Below are 21,668 nucleotides of genomic sequence, written 5' to 3' on the forward strand. Positions count from 1 at the left end.
CCTGCAGGCTAGAAGTAGGTGCTGCCTTCTTACTGTAGGGATTTTCTATTTCGTCACCCCAGTATTTTTCCTGAAATAGAAAGACAAGGTGTAGTTAAATTTAATTTTATTTTTAAGATGCTTTAAATTTAATTACACACACACACACACACGGAAATATAAAGCTTTCTCCCCATCACCTTCTCGAATCTTCTTGTAAGCTGTCAATACAAACAGGAAGGTAATATTCAAAGAAGCAAACTTCCTGCTAGGCTGTGAGATGGGTGCAGTGCAAGTGACCTGGGGCACGTATAATTAAATTTGTCTTTTGACAGCTGTCATCTTTTTACTTTCATTTTGTTCTTGACTTTACACAGTACTTCTGATTACTTTTTTGTGTCAACTCCTGTAGATTTTAATTTAAGTTCTAAAATTTATTTTACTGCAGTTATTGCTCTTGGAAAAGTTGTATAGTTTTCCTTTGAATGCATGTTCCATGAAGCCTCATGTTCTGCTAAAAGCAGAAGTTTCATTCCTTTTATACTTCACATCAGTTGTATTCTTTACAGCCTGTGCTGTCAGCAGAATATTGCAGTGAAGTTGCACATCTTTTCTAGCAGGATAGCGGGATCACAGCTGCAGTAAGCTACTGAAATGTTGCATTGTCATACAGTCAACTGTTATTCACAAGCAGATTGTTTGGATTGCAGATTGTCTACTATGCAAATTACTTTTCCATTAACTAGCTTAGGCTTGAAGTCCTGGACTTGGATAGCTGTGCTTCTGCAGTGCTTCTCTGGGAATTTACCAGCTCAGGTTGATGACAGATCGAGGATCTCTGCAGGATCTCTGCAGAAAGGTCAGATCACTGACCTGTCTTTTTGTTGTTGTTGTTGCTTTGTTCTAGGTTAGTTTTCATAATGTTTAAGGAGACTGTTTTGCTTTACCTGAGTCGTCCCACGTTATCTGGATGCTTCAGTGTTGACTGTATGTGCCAGTAAACAAATAAGAAAAATTGCTTAAAGACTACTAGGTTGTCACGAGGAAGATCAAAGACTTCATAAAAATCCGCACCTGCATTTATTCCCAAGGTTTGTCTTCTTATTTCTTCCTGGCTTTGCCAGCAGGCAAAAGAATGACAGATACCAGCGGAGGAAAAAGATACGGAGTGTTGCAATCCGTTGTCTTAAATACTAGACAGTGTAAGGGAGTTCTTTTTGTGATGTTTTCTAGTAGCACGCCATGTCTGATTTTGCATTCTAGAGGTGATTGTCTTTCAATATCTTTCATGAGATTTTGCAGTCGGGAAGCTATTTCAAATATTACGCCCAGAGATCACCCTTCTGAGTTTTCCTCTATTACCTCCAGATAGGTGCACACTTTAAATCCATTAATTTAACTTACACCTCCATCTCCACATGCAGATCTGTCCATGTAGGAAGTTTGCTCTGTCCATTTTAGTTACCTCGTAATGAGGCTTTCCAAGGTTAGCTGTCTTAAGTTTTCCACCAAGCTAGTCAGTCTTTCCCAACTGCATTATTTTCTCTAACCCTTCCGTAGTCTGCCAAAAGCTTTCTGGACCCTGAGAGATTCAGAAGTAATCTTACTATAGCAAATAAAAAAGAATGACTCTGTGCTGCATCTGTGATTTGTTGCTTTACATTAAATGACCCAGAACTCACTGCTGTCCCAAATTTATCTACCCAGTTTCTAGGCACTGGTAGGGGAAGGCAGGAAGGGTGAGCAGTGCTGTGCTTTGACTGGTGGTTTTGCCACTGCTGGTTCTCACTGAACAGGCACTGGATGTCTTTTTAATCAAACGTGGTGTTCTGCTTTCTCTTCTTAACTCTGTTGTACTGATACCTCCTTTGAGTGCATGGAGATATATGAGTGTGAGGAGTTTAAAAAGGAAAAAAAAATCATTTATTGAGGACATGGCTAATAACTACTGAAAAATGTGAGCTAACATAGGTTTATCAGCAGCCAGCTTCTGTCTGCTGCAAGTGAGATGAATTAGCTGAAGCAGTGCGGTGCAGAGTACTTACACATTGAGACACCCCTTGGGTGGCCATGGCTCAAACCTTCTGTGCTCCCCAGCACCCGCCCTGTGCCCTTTCCCTTTTTCTCCCATAGAAAATTACTATTTTCTAGAGAAATAGAAGTAGATTTCTATAGAAATCCCATAGAAAATTATTAAAAATAATCCTCACAGCAACAAAGAGAATTTTCTGGTCAGTGAAGACCATCTGGGTCTCAGGCTTTGTTGTTTCTGTGCTGTAGCGTGGCAATAGGCTGCTTTAATGTGTTGGGTTTTTTCTCTCTCTTTTTTTTTTTTTAGTGCCTTTGCTCAAGCCTTTTTCATTGTGAGACTCAGGCTAGCACTGACTGATACTTGTTTAGCTTAATAGCTGTAACACCATTACTTCTGAGTGCAGGCTAGGACCAATTCCTTACCTCAATTCAGTACTCAGAAATAACAGTAACTATCCACTTTTTCCTTACTCATTGGAGATGTGTCGTGTAAGTTACTGTATTGTGTTTGCTTGGGAAAGTTGCGGTGGCGGAGGGGCTACAGGGATGGGTTCTGTGAGAAGCTGCCAGAAGCTTCCCCCATACCTGACAGAGCCCATGCCAGCCAGCTCCGAGTCGGACCTGCTGCTGGCCAAGGCTGAGCCCATCAGTGACAGTGGCAGCGGCTCTGGGGTGACATATTTAAGAAGGGGAGAAAGAAAACTGCCACTGCAGCCGGAGAGAGGAGTGAGACTGGGAGAGCGACCGCCCTGCAGCCCCCCGGGCCAGGGCAGGAGGAGGCAGGGGGGCTCCAGGCGCTGGAGCAGAGGTTCCCCGGCAGCCCGCGGTGAAGCCCCCGGCCAGGCAGGCTGTGCCCCCAGCCCGGGGAGCCCCCGGGGGAGCAGATCCCCCCCCGCAGCCCGTGGGGACCCCACGCCGGGGCAGGGGCAGGGGGTGAGGAGCCCCCCGAGGGGCAGGAGCAGCAGGGACAGCTGTGATGGACTGACCGCAGCCCCCATGCCCCGTCCCCTGCGCCGCTGGCGGGGAGGGGGGACAGAAATCGGGGGTAACGTTAACCCCGGGGAGAAGGGAGAGGAGGGGGAAGGTGTTTTAAGGTTTGGGGTTTTTTTCTCATTACCCTACGCTGATGTGATTGGTAATAAACTAAACTGATTCTGTTCTGCCCGTGACAGTAACTGCAGAGGGATCTCCCTGTCCTTACCCCGACCCACGAGCCGTTGGTTACATTTTCTCTCCCCCGTGCAGCTGGGGAGGGCAGTGACAGAGCGGCTCCGGTGGGCACCTGGCATCCAGCCAGCGTCACCCCACCACAGTTACTGATGGACCTGTACCCGCTGGGAAGAGTCTGGTGAACACTGTGAGGCTGCGAAGCAAGCAGATGTCCTCTGCTAATAAAAATCATCTCTTTGAGCTGAGTTTGTATCTAGTGATCAGTCCTGTTAGATTCATCATTGTGGTCTTATAAGTGCCTCTGTATTTTAAGCAGATATGCATCTCTTGGCCTCCTAAAATGTCTAGGAAAGATCCTTTTTGCCATCATTTCATAGGCTGTATGTGAAGAAATAAATTAGGCCTAATCAGGTAAATTATATAGTACTACAGGAAGCCTAATCTTCATAATCCTTTCAGGTCTTTAGTGGTTTAATATGCTGCGTGTGAGCAGTGCCCTCTATTCCATGGGAATATACTGAGCACCAAGACAGTATTTGATATCTAAATAATAAAAGTACGCATTTATTCTGTGACAGTCTACAGAAATGCAGTTAGAAGGCTTAATCTTGCTGAAGGCTGAGCACCCTCTGCTTTTCAGTAAAGTCTTCCAGAGCCAGAAGTCTGAAAGAACACTTGAATGTAAATTACACAGGTATTCCCAATTGTCCCAGCTACTGTATGAATAAAATTATTGTGGTATATGGGATTAACTATTAACTTAGAGAACAGAATGAAGGTGAGAGTTGCTTCTTCCTTATGAATTTGGGGTTTTATTCAGATTTTTGTTTGCTTGCTTATTTGCATTTAAAACAAATGCCTCTTAAGTACTAATAGACATTAAGATTCAAAATTAAGAGTTTTAAATTATTTTTTTTAACTTTTAAAATTAATTTTAGTTAAGAACAAAAAGCAGGCAGAGAAATCCTTCTTTTCCCAGAGCTTTATTTTGAAGTAGTCAGAGGATTAAAAATTGAACATTATTTGAATGTTGTTAATGAACACAAAACTGCTTGAATATTCAATGCCATTCTTGCTGCAGTTGCAAATTTTGGAAGCTAAATGAAGATATTTTATGTGTGCATGGCTTTACAGTGAATGCAGAGTTGTACAGCCCTAGGATTAAAAATGCATTTGTACCAAGATCAGTAAATGAATGTTTTCCACACACCATACTGCTCTGCTGTATATCACATGACCTTTTTATCTATGTAATTTTTTTATTGTTATAAATTGATTGTTTGCTGTAAGTCACAATACAGTTATGAATGGTATAATTACTAACGCTTCCGTTTTTCAGTTTTGTGTGTAAAATTATCAAAACACTTTTTTATCATCCATGTAATTTTGTGAGGTTGATTTTTAAGAAAGAAAGGAAAATCTAGAAGTGTTGGGTTTTTTTGAAACCTGCCTCTGCATTTGAAAGTTCATAGCATGCAGAAAAGTTCCCCATAACTATTAGGTATTTAATGTTTTGGCTATGTATGTACACTTCTGTTGTAATTTATTAGTTTAGTTTCTATAGCCACATTTAATGTTTCAGAAGTAATCAAAGAAAATCTAATCCTTGAGGCTACAGAAAGTGTTTTGAATTGAAAAACTTTCAGTATAAATCATGCAACTTCATGTTCTAAGTTCCTTTTATGAAACAACCCCCAAAAAAGCCTGAAAAGAAACCAGAGGTGTTAACAGTTACCATCACCCAAACAACTTTTGCTTTGCCCCTTATTTGCAACACTGGACCTGCCTGATCGTTAATGATCCTAACGCTGATTAGCATTTGGCCTAACTGAAGGGGAGGATGGGCTTGGGGTTAAGGTGTTAGCTCACAGAATTTGCAGTTCAATCCTCTTTCAGGTTTTTACGGTTCACATTTCTGAGACTTTTTTGGTTTTTTTCCTGACACCTAATGGCTAAAAAAAGAATCAGCGAAACAAAGCTTATTTAAATCATTACAAGAATTAGAACTCATCAAATATAATGAGGGCCTTGACAACGCTGCTTTTGGTGGCACTGTAGACCTTGCCCTCACCTGGCTCCACTGCTCTGAGATGCCAGGGGTTTCCTTGCGCTGTGCAGTGGGACTGGCAAAGTGCTGAGCTGGAGAGGAGGGGGAGTTACCCAGGGGCACTTTTATCTTGCACTTAACATCCACACAAAGTTAAACTCTTGTCTGCCGGGTCCAGAATACTCTGTTGGTATACTGCATACTTTAATAACGTACAACTCTGGGTATATGTATTTCTATTTGTGTGTGTTGGTATCAATTTTAAACTTTCATGTTTAAACATATACAGAAGGAATAGCTTTGTCTTTTAAATAGGTTCTGATGAAAAAAATTAATTACCTAGCTGATTCATAAGATACTGAGTAAAAATTAAAGACTTAGTTTTTCCTGTGAGGAGCAGTTAAGTAATTTCCTGGTGCCAAAAATAAGAAAATTACTGACTTTCCCGTGATCTTGGCTCATTTTTGTTCAATGCCAGGTGGTTGCTAGAGTTTGACAAATGATTGATTTGGTTTCAAAGGGTGCTTGAATTGCACAAAGCATTTTTCATATTAGAAAAGACATGGTCATTTTTTTCCACAAGTTTTAAGATTTATCGCCTTGTACAAGTGATGTAAATGTGTTTGTTTGCTATTTATTTTCTCTGGATTGCTGTAATTGGTGTTATTAATTGAAGGGCAAGTTTTACAGATGGTTGGAGGGATGGCCTTTTAAGCATACAGCCTTCGTGTTTATTTTTTAAACACTGCTGCAGGACTGCAAGTCAGATGGGTAGACTGCTACTTCCCATTTACTCACCCTTCCTTTGAGATGGAGATCAACTTCCAAGGAGAATGGCTGGAGGTCCTGGGCTGCGGAGTCATGGAGCAACAGCTAGTTAACTCAGGTACCGAAACTTCTTTACTTCATTGACATCTCTGTTAGCAAACACTTCCAGCGCAATCAACTTCACAGTCTGAAATGCCTCTTCTCCCCTGGTGCGCACAGACATCTCTGTTCGCGGCAGCCACCACAAATAGTGCTCAGGTGGAATTACAGCCCCTGCATGCTGTGATTTGAGGGTAGCAACGGAGAGCGTGATGTGGAACCTGCTAACAGAAAGCTTGCCTTTTATTTTGTGCAGTAAGGAGACAGGCAGGTGTCAGCTTTGAAAGAGAAACTCACAAATTAGCCTGTGTGGGTTTTTTTTCTCTCCCAAGAAATGTCAAGTGCATTCATAGTTATGATTTAAAAGTATCATAAGCAAATAGCATCCCCTAATATTTGGAATATCACAGTGGTCCTGTATCTCTGAAATACAGAAAGAGGAATGTGGTATCTTTCATATTGCTATATGGTTGCTGGGTAAGTCATAGGTTGCTTTTTGCTTTTGGGGTTTTTTTTCTGTTCTCTTCACGTTGGTTATTTATGTAGTTGTAAACTGTGTTAAGAGCAACATCACGTGTTTTAATTGAAATGATTACAGAGCAATGTCACCTGATGATTTTGCTTTTAAAAACTTGCACATAAGTACAAAAGGAGAGGAAAAATTGGGGGGAGGGGGTCTGATTAATTTTTTATAGAGAATTTTACGTGCTTCTTTTTTCATTATTTGCGAATAGGCAATTCTTTGTAAGCACAGGGCAGACTGCATGTACTCAGACCTCTGTTATTCTGTGTCTTCCAGTACTATCTATTAGGTATGGGAGACCTGGAATATGAACCGTTTAATTCTCACAAGTGTGCTTTCAGATAGCCAAGATACACTGGGCTGATCTTTTTCGCAGTTAGTTTCCTAAGCTATTGTACTTTCCTGTGCTCTAAATTCTTCCTGTTGAAGTCCAAGTGTAACTATGAATGGCTCAATTTTGGCTGCAGTTACTTGGCACAGCTTGTTTTCCTCAAAGTTTGCATGTATTTTAATGTGATCATTTTCCTTTTAAAAAGATACTCTCTTCCAGAGTGTCATCACAATGGGTTAATAGTTTATGCTAATGTTCTTTCTCAGGTTATTATGTTCATGGTGTGGTAAATATAATACAGCTTCTGATCAGCCTCAGAAGTGAAACACTACTGTGTCATACTGTTTCCATCAGATGTAGCACACCCGCGGCCAGGTTTTCTTCTTGAAATGCGTTGATGTTGCTCAGTTCTAATATTTAGCTTCTTTTAATGTGTGTGAGAAGAGCTGAACTGTGGCCTCAGAACAATTACTGTATGCATTTGTTCGTGAACGTGAATGAATATACATGAACCACCAACAGTTTCTACAGCCGTCAAAGTTTCGAGTTTACTCTGCATCAGCTCTCTTCCACCTTTCTGAATTATGGTCTTCAAAATTATATCCCTTCTACACCAAAAATGTCCTAACTACTCATTGTCATTCTAATCATGCAAGAACTCGTGAATGTAGTAACTCAGGGCTAGCTTTTGAATGACTTCTAGACCCATATTATTAAAACAAACAAAGAGATTCTTTCACTTTATTAGCAAGGTGTTTTTAGAGGTGCCAACTCAGTTGTGGAAGTGCCAATCATTTTTCACTAAATTCAGAGAGAATTGCACTTTATGTAGCCACAGTTGATTTTTTTCTCTGCTCCCTCCAGTAGCTCTACAAAAACACTTGGCTGTAAAGGGGAGGTCTAATGTATCTCAGTGTGATTTTATTGAAGAGTTGTAATCTGTTACAAGTGAGAAAAAAGCGTAGTTAATAATTATGTTGGCTAATGAGTAGCTTATTTGGCTTAAAGTAACAAGACAAGGTAGTTCACATTTTCTGTCAGGTAAGGAGTCACACACCAGCCTTCCCTGCCTACAGCTGCTCTGAGTATTCTCTTCTTTAATCCTCTTCTGCAGTGATTTAAAACCCTAGTGTGTTCCTGGTGTGCCAACTTCAGTCTATTTATGGTGAATCCAAGTTTGCTATTACTAACCTATAGATTAATTTTTTTTTTGAGTGTGTTATGGCAGCAAGCTGCTTTTGCCTAAAATGGAAAATCCACAAGTCCAGGAAGGAGAGGCTCTGAGGAGAAGGATGAAGGTGAACATTTTCTTTCCTAGCTCCTTCATCTTTTTTTTGCCAGCAGAATTCAACTGCCTTCCAAAGCTATCCCAAGCTTTTCCTTCCATGAGACAATATTTTCCTAAGGGAAAGGAACAGAGCTTTTACCTTCAAAACCCCCGAGTCTTTTTGCTTTGTGTGTTACTGGCTGAATACGAAAGACTGGTTTGTTGGGCGATTGGAAAGTCACTCAAAGCAGAAGATGGATGTGCCTAATTATCTATGATACTTCAGGTATTTTTTTCTTTTTTGATTTCTTGAAAATATATATTTATATATGAGTATATATGAAACACAACAAAATTGCAGAAGAACTGAAGAAGCCTTGTGGAAGAATGAGCAGACAAGGTCCATGCTGGGAAGGGGCCAGGATATTAGCCCTAAGTAGCTGTTTCTTCATGTTGAGAAAAGTTTCCATTGGACTGGCCGGCCTTATGATGATGACTCCCTGCCCAAAATAACCAACCTCATTGTAGTTCCTTGGAAGTTAACTTTCCTCATGCAGCAAATTTTGATGGTATTGACAGATCACGTTAAGATTTTGTTGGCCTTGGGTGAAAAATTCTTTTGTAGCATGCCCCACGCTATCAGTGTTAAATTTGTTACGTTGTTGGTTTCTGAAAGACAATATCCTATTGAATTATTCTGGTGCCTTCTTATGTTTAGGAAGGAGCCTTTCTTGCATTCCAACGTCCTTTAAATAGAACAGGATACAGATATTTAGTACATGTAAATAGAAACGCATTGGTTATAGGGAAAAATTGACAAATATGTTCAACTGTATTGATAGTACGCTTCATCACCTGCTTTCTTACTCTGCTCTTTTTTCCTTTTGAGGTCTGTGAAGAATCTCTGTGGCACTTTTTTCTTTTTTTATTTCTGCATGATTCAAATGCTAACACTAGATTTCTAGTTTCTGACAGATCTCCATAGCACAGGTGTGGTGAAGAACTCGGATAACAGAGGCAACAGAATAAAACAGCACTTTTTGTTGCAACTTCAGTGTGTATGGAAGTCCATACTGCTTCATTTCACCCTTGAAATTTCACATTCTTAAAATGTTAAACCAAATCAGGATTTGCCAGGGAGGGACAGCCAGCTTCATCCTTAGTCATTCACTGGGTAGTAGGGATGATCCAGTCTTCTGAACCATTCAGATTTTCTGTGTTAACAGCATGCAAGATTTCTGTTGTCTTGGTGTGTGGATGAGCAAATAACATTTGATAAAAGCTGTAAGTACTACTTCCGTTAAAGCCAATCCAACTCTTGAATATTGTTTAAGAATTGTTTGCATTCAGGGATGTCTCCTACCACTAACAAAATGGAGAATATGGTAGTGTTTAGTATTTTCTAAGAGTGATAATTGCTATTTTTTAAAGGAAAAATTATACCTTATGACAGTGTTCTTATATAGTTGTTGAAAAAATTATGCACTACAGCAAAGATACACTGAATTGTAAGGAGTGATGTTACATGTTCCCCTAAGGCTGACTGTGCTAAACTAGAGCAATTAATTGGCAAAATGTGTACATAGAAGATCACTATTATAATAATTGTTCAATAAGAAGTATAAAATCTAATTTATTGCACTGTTTAACTTTCCATTTTTGTGTGCTTTGTTTTTAATCTTAAACTGTACCTGAATACATAACTTCAATAGGAATGCTATATATGAATTTTGATGTAAAGAAAAGTTATTTTTATTCTGGTTAAATATAAGTAAAATCTGGGAAAAATATCGAAACTTTACAGTATAGTAGGAAGTACTCTCAGTTTTAGGTCCACAACAAGGATACAAGGAAATTTTATGGTTCAGTAGATATAATATCAGTTAACAGCATGTAAAGTATTTATTTCTGTGCTTCAGGAGTTTGTTATCCAAGATTTCCAAAGCTGGTGTTCATTGGTAGGTGCTGAAGTTCCCAGGTCTGTATGGAATCATATGAATCAAACCTTTGAATACAGGATATTGCTTACTCACAGGCTGTAATCACATAGTGTTGCTTAGTACCTGTGAAATTGGAAGCAGTTAGGGGTGTGATCCTTTGCTGATTGAAATCAATGGCAATGTTCTCAGTGCTCAGTGTTACAGAGTATGTTAGCTGGGATGGAAGCAAGAAAATTGGACTAAAGTAGTTTACCCCAAAACCAAGAGACTGTAAACCCCAATCATTTAAAAACAAAACCAATCCCAAACAACCCCCCCTGCCAAAAAAAACCCCAACAACAACCAACACCCAAAGAAAACCAACCAAAAACCCCAACCAAGCCCACAAACAAAACAAAAAACCCTATAAAAGTTAATTCCATGACTTTTTGGTAAGACTTCACATGATGTTTTCGAACTCCTGAAGCATACAAGAAAACAACCTAGGGGTGGTGCCTCAGATCAAACCAAAATCTGAGACATTCCTGTATCATGGTGCATCCCAAGCAGGTGCCTAAAGATGAGCAGAACAGACATGGTTATGCTGATCCTTCCCTGATACACTCCTGCAGCTGTTTCCTGAGCTAAAAGTGGTACATTTGTTTTCAGTAGTCATTGTGGAATTTTCATCCATCCATTTGTCGAAGTGTTTTTTGAGTCCCACTAAACCTTTGCTATCTACAGTGTCTTGTAGCAAGGAATTGCATAATGTAACTTGCCTGAGGAATCACTTCCTTTTTGTTTTGACCAACAAGTTAAAGTTATGGTTAGAGCTCCTCTCTCGTGAGAAGATACAGTGAGTAGCTGTTTCTTTTTCCTTGTTTAAGCCACTCAGGATTTGTTGAGGTCTCAGTTGTAACTCTTGTCACCGAAGGGTCCTGGTCAGACAGTCAGTCCCTATGTGGGAGCTGATCCATGCGTTCTGATAGTCTCCATCACCCCTGCCTGCATCTTCTCTAGGTTTCTGCTGTAGGAGGTCAGCGTGTAATGTTCAAGCTATGGGCATACGGTGATTGCGTACACTGGCATAAAGATTTTGCTTTCTCTTTTCCTTTTCTGATACTTAAAATTCATTTTGCTGTGTTGACCTTTAATGAGCCTTGAGTTGAAAAATGAAGGGAGGTTTTGGTACGATAACTGCCGGAGATGATTCTTTTGATCACTGCCTGGTGGTTTGAAACATCCTGGCAGCCAGCCAGCCATTCAGCTCCGGGTGGGAGCTCAGGTTGAGGTCTTCTTTCCTAAGATTATGAACCAGGAAGGCAGCTGTATTTCGGCTACCAGTGAAAGGAGTTAGTAAGACTTTCCTGCTGTTTGTAGATTCCTCCACCTTCCACACCAGGAAGCAATGTTGGTATTTACTGTCTTAAGAAACCCATTTTGTTTTATTTTTTTAATATTGCTTTGTCAGCTTGAATGTAGTAAGGAATGGTATAGGGGTTTGGAAGAGGAAATGTCAGCTTTCCAGCGTGGATAGTAGGAGATTGTCATGGCATTAGCAAGGAGATGAGCAGGCACTGGGCTTTCAGTAAGGCTAAGGAGGGAATTTCTTGTCAACAGCTTGCATACAACTACAGTTTTAAAGTTGCGCGGCAGTCTTGGTCTTTCAATTGTGTGCAATATCCTGAATTTATAGCAGAGGTATTTTTCCTGGTACTTTATTTCTTGTTAATTTTGTGTGTAATTCTAATGAAGAAAAAATTGCTAACCTTGTCTAAACATCTTCATGAACACTGTTAAACGTGACAAAAGGAGTTTGTCATAACTTCTGCAAATCATTGCTTTTGTTTTAAAAGGTGGAAGCTTACTTGCCATGAGTGTACTCCTCGGTGAAACCTGATTCTTGAAGTGTAAGTCTTTCCCATTTGGAAGCCCTTTTACAGATCAGTTGCAGGACTTATTTCCAAAATTTAAATAGTACTTGGCCCAGGGCTGCCACCTTCAGCCAAACACAAGTCTTAACATGTAGAACTTGCTTGGCTTCAATGCTGCAGTAAATAAATCTTCCTTTACACATTTATTGAAGATCATCAAAATTACTGTCAGAGGGGAAGTAACAATTTTAAGTTCTTAACCTGTCCACTCCTTTTTGTTTTGTTTTTGGCAAAAGGGTTATCAGTTTGGGCAGTTCTCCATGGGCAGCAGATGAGTAGTTAAAAGAAAAATTACATCACTGTTACCTTGCAGACATAGGATTTTTTTTCTTGGCTTTTGGTTTGTTTTTTTTTTTTAATTTATTAATATGTTCTTAAATCAAATATTAGTTATGGATGAGCTAGGTTCATATATCAAGCAGCAGGGGGTGTTTTGGGGAAGGGGAAATTTAATATCTTTCATCTAGCAGGGTTTTTTTCCTGCTCAGCTCTTGCCTGGTAAATTACATTAAAATGTTTGCAGCAGATGGTGCATGTGGCTTAAATAGTATGCCGACCCATGTTCTGTCTGTGCTAACAGCTCTCTGTGGGGACCTTGAAATAGTTAACGCTGCACGTGTCTATATGGATGTAGTGTATAAGGGTAAATATAATGCATTTAAAATACATTCCTCCAACTCTTCAAGGTGAAATTAAAGTTACAGAGGTATCGGTGTCTTGAGCACCTGGGGCCTCCCAAGAATGCGAGGTAAAGCTGTCGGATGGGCTGGTTCTTCCTGTACAGTACATCCAAAGTGATTGAAGTCTGCTGAGTAAGCTTCACAGCTCCCCATCACAAACATTTCAGGGGTTAAAATCTGTTCTTTTTAGGTCACTGTCTACCTCCTGTGCACCACATCACCGCAGTTACCTTGACATGTCCCAGCCTTTCTTGTGCTTATTCTCTGGAGACTGTTAGGAGATAGCATCGTTCCTCTTTTACGGGCTGGAGCTGACTGATGTGCACAGGAGCCTGACACGCATGTACACGCACGCTGCAGGCAAAGGCTTTAGCTGCCGTAGTTAAAGTTGGCTTTCCTGCAGTCCTTATATGCGCAATAGAGAAAGAAGGTCTTCTAGTGAGTTTTGAACGTATGGAGTTGTTTTCAGTCTGCTGGGCGGCTTCTCTCTACGACTGGCTGCAGGGGGAGCCTGGTCTCCTAATTTAGGCAGGTACCTGAATGTTAAGTGACTATACCACAATGAGACGATGTCTCAAATTGAGTGAAATTAATGGAAAATTAGGAAGCATCTGAGTTTGAGTGACTTCCCAAGGGTCTCAGAAGCTGCCTGTGGCAGAAACTGGAGTTGAATCCAAGCTTTGTATTCAGGTCCTGGGTCACCTCTTGTCTCCATTCATCCTGGTGATTTACGTTTGCACTTACATACATATATATACACATGTATGTATTATATACATACATATATATGTATATGTATAAAAATAAACACAGAGTGAGACAAATAAGACAAATCAGTGACTAAATAAATACAGAGTGAGACAAATTTGGCCTCTTTTGATTCTTCTGTGTGTGTTGTTTTCAGCACACAGTGTAAACAGAAAAACATTGTCACAGCTGGCTAATTTGAGGGACGCTCTGTTGATCTGGCAGCGACTGAAATTTTGCTTTGGCCAGTCAAATATGGAGCTGGTGTGGAGTTGTGGGTTTTAGAGAAAGATGTGATTGAATTTTTATCTGTATTCTGCAGCATTTTATACAGATACCCACAAAGGTATGTAGATGGCACATGAAGAAGTGTGTACTTAAGACAATGCTGACCAGTTCAAAAGGGGATATGGCAGAGGACCTGATTTTCCCTAAAAATCTGTGGTGATCAAGCCTGTCTGTACAAGGAGAGGAGATGTGATTGTAGTCACCTGGGTGGCTACCAGCAAAATGGTTAACCATGTGCTTGACTTCTAACCTTTGAATAGTTCATATAAAGGCCCAGATAGGCTTACCTCGACAGGTGAGTTGAGGGATGGGGGTGGGGGGCAATTAGCTGTCCTTAGTTGACTACCACATCGCTTGGCTGTAAAAGCATCGCTCGCTGCCAGTGGCAGCAGAAATACCAGCTGCTTTTCTCAGCATCTTCAGAGTAACAATTAATGCCAGGCTCCTTCATGACTGCAGACCTAAGTGATGGTTTGCTAGGCATCCCAGCCTGCCAAAGGGAATAGATACAGCACTGTTACATATTTACACTTGTGCTTTAAGTTTCGGCAGAACTAGTTCTGGACTCTCAGGACCTCGCAGGTTGAAGTTTGGAAAGAGCATGTATTTTTAAATTGGGATGATTTATCTAGAAAAGCTATTTCTTCTATCTCCTCTCATCCCGCTCAAAGAAGGAATTAGAGAGAGATAGTTTCCTACATTTGGATGAAGATTGCCTTTTGGGTTTGATCTTGTTTTGGTTTCTTTTGAACTGACTGGAAGGAAGTCTGGGTCTTGCTTTGATAAGTAAGCCAAAACACAAAAATGAGTTGCATAGAGGCGATGCTCCAGTCAGTCCAAGGGCACATAGTTTTCTTTGTTGTTTCTCTTGTTCTGTTACCCATGGCTACACCACCAGGTCTGATGTGTGTGTTGTGTTATAAAGTTACACCTTTCCTCCACCCTTCCCTTTTTCTTGTCAAGGTAATTTGCCTGTTGTCTTCTACTTTATTTACCGCTCTATTTTTAAAAGTGGTTTTTCATCCAGAAGGAACCCATAACATTTTTGAAATGTTGCTTTCTCTGATTTTATTACCTTTGCCAGATTCATTATGTATGTTATAGTTGGTGTTCTTCAGAAGAATTAATAGAAGTTTACTCCCAATCTGTATGTGTTTGTGTGGAATGAACAAACACAGTACTCCATTTTATGACAATTCTATTACACCTATTTCTGCAAAATGAGTTATTTATTTACAGAGGTATTTTGTGGGAGAATAAGTATAGGATTGAATCTTGAAGTAAGTAGTTATTATAGAACTTGGATGACCATTTGAGTTTGTGGGTCCATATGATTTTGCCAGCTGAGTAGTACTGTCAATGGATTTAGAGGATAATTTCCCTTTCGTGGTGCAAGACTACATTTTTAGTTGGAATATATGTTCCATATCTTCACAATTTACAAAACTACTTTGTCTTCATGCTTCATTTTCTCCTGCACAAAAATGTCTGTGAAAAAGGATTAACTCAGTCTAACAGTAACCTTGAAACCAGCAAAAGTAGTTATTTGACTGACTGGTGCATGGTACATCTTCCCATCATGTATGCTTCTCCCTAGCATACATGAGGCTGATTTTAGTCCATTTCGAATCTAAAAAAAAAGAAAAAAAGAGGTGGGAGAATGCACAGTTGCATCTTCTGAAGTTTCTATTGCATTTGAAGCAGTTTGCCTGTGTGTGTATTGTCTCACCTTCCCTTTATTTTTTTTAATCAACAGTAAATTAAAGGTTTAGTAATTCACTATGATTTGTCTCCTTGGGATCCAGCAGGAGGACTAGAGCACCCCACACAAGAGACAGCTAAATAATGATGGATGTAGTTTATTAAGCAGCTCCCAAGTAAAAGAAAGTGTTACTCAAGACCCTTGAAGAGCAACAATTTATAGCACAGAAAGGTGTTTCCCTTGGCTTTATTTATGCAAATGAAAATACAGCTAAATAATACCATTGAATTACTACACTGTTATGTGATGAATGCTGAATGTTTTTAATCAACCAGGAGTTGGTCCAATGAGCCTAATATAAATCCTCATCAGGCTAGGATACCCTGCAGGTTTTTTGTTGCATTGCAATATTTGTTTTTGCGGTTCACAGAACATTTATCAGGGCTACCCAGCTAAGGCTGGAGAAGGGATTTTACAGGCATGTCTCTTAACTGTTCCTGACTCCGCTACTAAAAGCTCAGCTGAGATCGTTTCAGTTCAGCTGAGATTAGATCAAGCATTTTGGGAAGTATTTCTCCTCACTAGGTCGCAAATACAAACTTGATTTCTCATTCTGCAGGGGGAGGGTTTGGTTAGGATGCTTCTGTCATGCATCATTTCTTGTCTTTCTGATTTCTAGTTGGTGAAAGAAATGGGTGAACGCGAGTCTCCTACATGACTGCTGGAGGCTGAACCCGCACCTCTCCCCTGTCTGCTCTGCTATTGTACTAAGAAAATTACAAGCTAGTGGTAGCGTATGGGTGGTCAGCATTCCCAGCTCCATACTGTTTATCAGAGTCGCCAGTTGAGTCAGGAGACAGATGTCTTTAGAGGGCATTGAGTGGGTAAGGGAAACCCGAGTGTGTTGCACAGTAGAGGGAGAGCAGCAGCTTTCCAGTGATGATGGCCTGGTTGTGGCAGCAGTCCAGGCTAAGCCAGTGGCACCAGCCTCTCATGGCTCGTTTCGGCTGGAGGCTGAGAAGATCGGATTGCCCAGCTGTCTGTGTGCCCAGTGTATACTGATCCACTGCTGACCACGTGGGCGAGCCTTGGCTGGGAACCTTTGTTTGAATTGCATGTAAGCAAACACAGAACAGCTCAAGAGCCGGAGTTTGGCCACTGCTTCGTGGTCCTTACTGCCTGCCAACAGAACAACCTTTTGTGTTATTATAAACTCTAGCTTTGTAAAGTATGTAAGTCAGCTCCACTGGTGCCATTTTGGCTTGTATTACAAAGAATAACTTAGCTTCAGTTTTGCGTGGGCTTCATCTTCAGATACCTGTATTTGCTTTTCTGTTCAACATTCATAAACAGGCAGTGTCTACGAGCAGTAGAGGGGATAAAACCTACAACATGTGAATAAAAAGGTATTCAGGAGGAGATGATTATGCTGTGAAGGATGATCATGTTTCTAGAAGGAAGGACGGAGTCTAGAACAGGTTTGGCACCTCCGTGCTGCTGGGAGGCATTTGCGGAGATGATGTGGAGAGGGATCGCAGGAGAGGAGACAGCCTGTTTCAAGCAGTGTACCAGCCAGTTTTGAGCAGGATCTGCTGCTGCACCTGAAATCAGGGAAGAATGCCAGCCTTTATTAACACTTTTCCCCCATGTAAATAACAGTGACAGATTACTAATAGATATTAAAGCAATGTCTCCTTTTTCCTGAACAGAACGGATGCCATAAATTATGTATTCTGATGACTGTGTGGTGAGCATCAGTAATAAGTTTGATCCTAAATATTCTGGCAGAGTCCCAGGAAACTTTTGTATGTAACAACCTATTTTCTTTTGGCCGAATGGACAGTAGAGAGAAGAAGGGGCTTGTGTGTTTCCTTGCTTTTGAGGGCATTCGGATTATTAAAAAACTTTAGATTAATATTTGAAAATCTTGGCAAGTCCAGGTCAAAATGTTGGCTTTATCAAGAAAAAAAGAGAAGAATAAAACCACCCCAACAAAAAGCCCATAAGCTTCTGGCTACAGTTTTAGAGCTTTTCAGCTCCCTACCCTGCAATGAGCAATAACTTTTATTTCCTCTTTATCTTAAAATTGTGAGGAGACAGGAGAAAGTAACAGAAGAACAACCTTCCAGCTCTGAAGTTTGAGCCGCTCATTCAAAAGTACCAGTCTTCTTTATGCTAATGACAGAGATCATCTCTGATAATTCAGAGCTTTTCCTGTTTTAAAAGAAGTATAATTAAAGTGGATTTACTGAGTTTTCTTTTAGAACAGTGATTGATGCAAAATAGCAGTGGGGATTGTAATAGACAAGTTAGTAGGATCCATTTAAATAAGGCAAGAGACTCCAGTTAGGACTCAATCTTTGACTGTATGGATTGAAATATATTTAGCTAATGAATTATTCCGAAAGAACAAGTACAGTGAGAAGAATCCTTTTCTCATATTAGTTCAGACTTGCTTAGCATGTTTCAAAAGTGACAGTCAAAGATAAACTCCTGACTTGGACTCCTTTTTTCATCTCGGGGAACTATATTCTTAATACAGTACTACTGCATGGGTCACACCAGAAACTGTAATTGCCAAGATACCACGGGTTGCAATATAGTAGCAGAGCTATCACAACCAAGACAGGGGCAGAATTACTTGCTATTACAAGTGCTAAATTGCTTTCTATTCTTATTGAATAAAAGCTGGTGATCTTAGAAAGGAAAACTACTCTACCTGTATTGGCACTTGCTGCCGCTATATTTATTTAACAAAAGCTGGCAGTTCATCTTATAAAGGAGTGTCTGTTTTCTTTAGGGTGCTCTGCCCATGAGGGGTAGATTGTCCTGTGTCTGCCCTCTCGTGGTTATTTATTTATTTGTATCGTTCCTTGGAGTCTCAGATTTTGGCCATGTTCGGAGGAGGTTTAATAATTTAGCTGGATTGTAGTTCTTGCACATCATAAGCACATAAGCAATATGAGCAAATCAAATGGGCATTTACTAGAGCCACTCCAGAACAAGAAGCTGGAGTTCATTTAAGCCATCTGAAGATGCACTTAATCATAGAGTAGTTTAAAATGAAAGTTATTGTGCCTACATTGCTACCAGCTTTCACACATCAATAGTGAAGCGGAGCAGACTGTGCATAAGCATTTGCCATGTTCTGCATATGGCTGATTGGAGGAGCTGTAAGCAAACATTACAAAAATGTTGTAGTACCCTCTGTAGATTTCCTAAGTTGTTCTGTGTCATGTATGTGGTTTTATAGTAGTAGCCAGGTGATGAGCGATGCACTGGTGAGTATCTGGGTTCTTTAAATGGACGCTATCAGCTGCTGTCCTAGTGGGACAAGGAACAAGCTGCTGCTTTGTTTTGGCCACAGGTGATGCTGAGTAGAGTAGGAGTTGTTTCTAGCTCAAAAAAGTATAATTTGTGCTGTTTTCTGTTTCTCTACCGTTAATCAATACAAAATGATCTCAGTAGAAGCAAACCTGTACATCCTGGGATGGAGAGAAAGGACTCAATATTATATGACTGTAATTCAGTGAAAAGAAAATAAAGTGATTTTTTGTGGTGCCCCATCAGTAGCTCTGTATTTGTTATCTTTGTGTCTTTTACAGAAGCACTGTCTTAAAAATAGGGGAGGAAAAGTAGGGGAGTATGCAAGATCATCAGTGGGCATAATGTTTACGTACACATGACTGGCAACCGATTTTTTTACATTCATTTTATTGTTATGTTACAGACCATTCATAAATACTGACATTGCTCTGGAGTTTTCTACCGGAAATTTTTAACAAAACAGTATTTTAAAACAAGAGGGAGTGCAATTAGAAGATGGGACACGTGGAAATCTGGGTCATCCTAAACCAAGTTTAGGAGCGGTTGCAGGGTTGGTGCTACCAGTCATTTCCTATAGACCACTGTGGGCACTTTGATATCAGACAGAGAAGGGTCACATGTTCTTGCCTTATCTTCATGGGTCAGAAATTTGATCAAATTTTTTTAACAGCCATCAGAGGCCTCCCCCTTCATTAAATTGGCAATTGGATTTAAAAGTTTTCAGGGGAAGGGAAGGAACAGCAGCCACTTGAAACAGGCACGCCCAGAGCATGAGATCCGATTGGCTTTGTTTTCAAAGTCCAAATTAACATATTCATTCTTAGAGGTGGAAACACAGTCACAATCATACAAAAAAAATGCAGATCCTTTACTTCACTAACTTTCAACAGATAGCTTCTTGTCTTCTGTGCTTTCCACCACACCTGCAGGTGTGATACTCGGCAGTAAGAGAAAATAATTAATTCCTTCCTTGAATGGCTCAACTTTGAAAAAGCCATTGTACCCCTGCAATGACCTTCTTGCTGCCTTATGATACTCTACAGGAAGAGAAAATCAGCAACTCTTTCCTTGAAAGGCTCAAATTTAAAAAGCTAGAGTTCCCCTACAGTGACTTTTTTGCTGCTTTACTCCCATTTCCTTTCATTATCTCTGTTCTCACAGGGCTTGAAGAAAAATGCATACACCTTAAGTTAGGGAAAAGCTCTGTGACTGTACAATTTGCAGGTGGAGTTCAAGGAAGGTGAACCAAGGGTCACTGAATCTGTAATTTCTTTTATGTGTTCTGCACGTTTGTGCAATACAGAGTTGACAGGGCCTTCCCAGACTCCCTGGAGACACCCAAAAGGCTTCCTAGCAGAAGAGCGTAATTACAGCAAGGATAGTGGCAGCTGAAGGACAACCCCAAGATGATTTTCAAACTGCAGCTGAGGAAACTGTGTCAAGGAAATGTGACAGCAGGGGAGATGCCTGCATGGGCTCATCAGCTCTGTTCTCCGCTACTTGTGGAAGTCTTGTGCAAGACACTGAATTTGGAGGGCTAGCATTTGTTCCAGGTGTTGCTTTACTCTTGGTTCTGGATGCACGCCTTGAACAGGAAAGGTGTTTGACAGGTGTTTGAAGGCCTCTGTTGAGGGCCTGCGAACTGGTCCGTTGACTGTGATCTTCTTGCTCAACTCCCAGTCTGTTCTTGTGGCATGACAGTTTTAGTTTGATAATCCGGCATATGGACTTGCCATGTCTGCAGAGCTGTGAAATGGAAGCTGAAGTCTTCCTCTGGGAGAGCAGAAAAGCATGATGAGGAGTCATGCTGAGGCTGAGGGTGGGACCGGAGTAAAATGCTCTATTAGGAATGAGTTGAGCACTGATGAAAATGGGGGAAAAAAAGATACGTTAGCTGTTTCTTGACAGGTGACGTTTAAGACACAGTAACTGAAACAGAGAAAAGTTCTGAGGAATCATACTGTCTTTTATAATTTTTGTTTGGTATTTTTTCCCCTAAATGAAATTGGGGGCGGTGGTGGTGGTCTTCTTTTAAGTATGTGTCAACTGAAAAACCTGAAGGTAAGTTTTAAAGTCTGATGGCTTGAAAGGAATTTTCCCAAGAGCTTGCATTCCTTTTCCACTACTCCATAGCCTTACTAGACTTCAAGCTTCCTGCGGTGGAGTCCTACCTTACTGAAAACTCCTCACTCACGGTTGGCCATCATGCAAATACCTTTAAGATGTGATGCTTTGGCACCAATCCAGAATTGGATCACTTGTTGTAGGTGTCATAGCTTTGAGAAAGCATTCATGTATAGATATGCTAGCACTGTGTCCTCTTCAGCTGCTGAAGTACATGCGAAACCTCTGTTTGATGAACGCATTGGGTTTTTTTGGTGGTGGTTGGTTGTTTTGTTGGGTTTTTTGTTTGCCTTTTAAGGCACGTGGAGAAAACATAACTGAGCGGAATACTGTCTTTGGCTGCCCTGAGTTAAAGAAGCATGGGAAATCTTTGTTGTTCTGCTTAGATGCCTTCTGCTGGATGATAATAATAGTGGTGGGGTGCTACCTAGCACTTTTCAGCAGCATGCCTTAATAGTTTTAATAAACACTATATTATTAAACATGTTTTACAGAACGGAAAACTGTGACACAACTCAGAGTAGTGACTTGTCCTATGTCACCTTACCAACCACTTGGAGAGAGACCAGCCCTCTTTTGTTGTTTGTCCTCAGTAAGGGCAGCATTACTACTACCTTGTCACCTTCCACTCGGAAGGTAACTCTTCGCTTCCTGTGTTTCTTTTATATGCTTTTTCATTGTGTTTCTTTTTATACGCTTTTTTCATTACAACATCCTTTTCTGAACACTTCA

At 40.5% G+C, this 21,668-nt stretch overlaps 1 protein-coding gene across 5 annotated transcripts in view; it reads left to right on the forward strand.

Annotated features, from left to right (window-relative positions):
- Positions 1-21,668, forward strand: part of FARS2 (phenylalanyl-tRNA synthetase 2, mitochondrial) — a 249,509-nt gene that overhangs the window by 67,996 nt on the left and 159,845 nt on the right. For all 5 annotated transcript variants that reach the window (XM_037381746.1, XM_037381745.1, XM_037381744.1 and 2 more), the window contains one exon: positions 5,982-6,113. In XM_037381746.1, coding sequence (XP_037237643.1) covers positions 5,982-6,113 — 132 coding nt within the window. The remainder of the gene's footprint in view (positions 1-5,981; positions 6,114-21,668) is intronic.

The sequence above is a fragment of the Falco rusticolus genome, chromosome 3, assembly GCF_015220075.1.
Source record: "Falco rusticolus isolate bFalRus1 chromosome 3, bFalRus1.pri, whole genome shotgun sequence".
Lineage (NCBI taxonomy): Eukaryota > Metazoa > Chordata > Aves > Falconiformes > Falconidae > Falco > Falco rusticolus.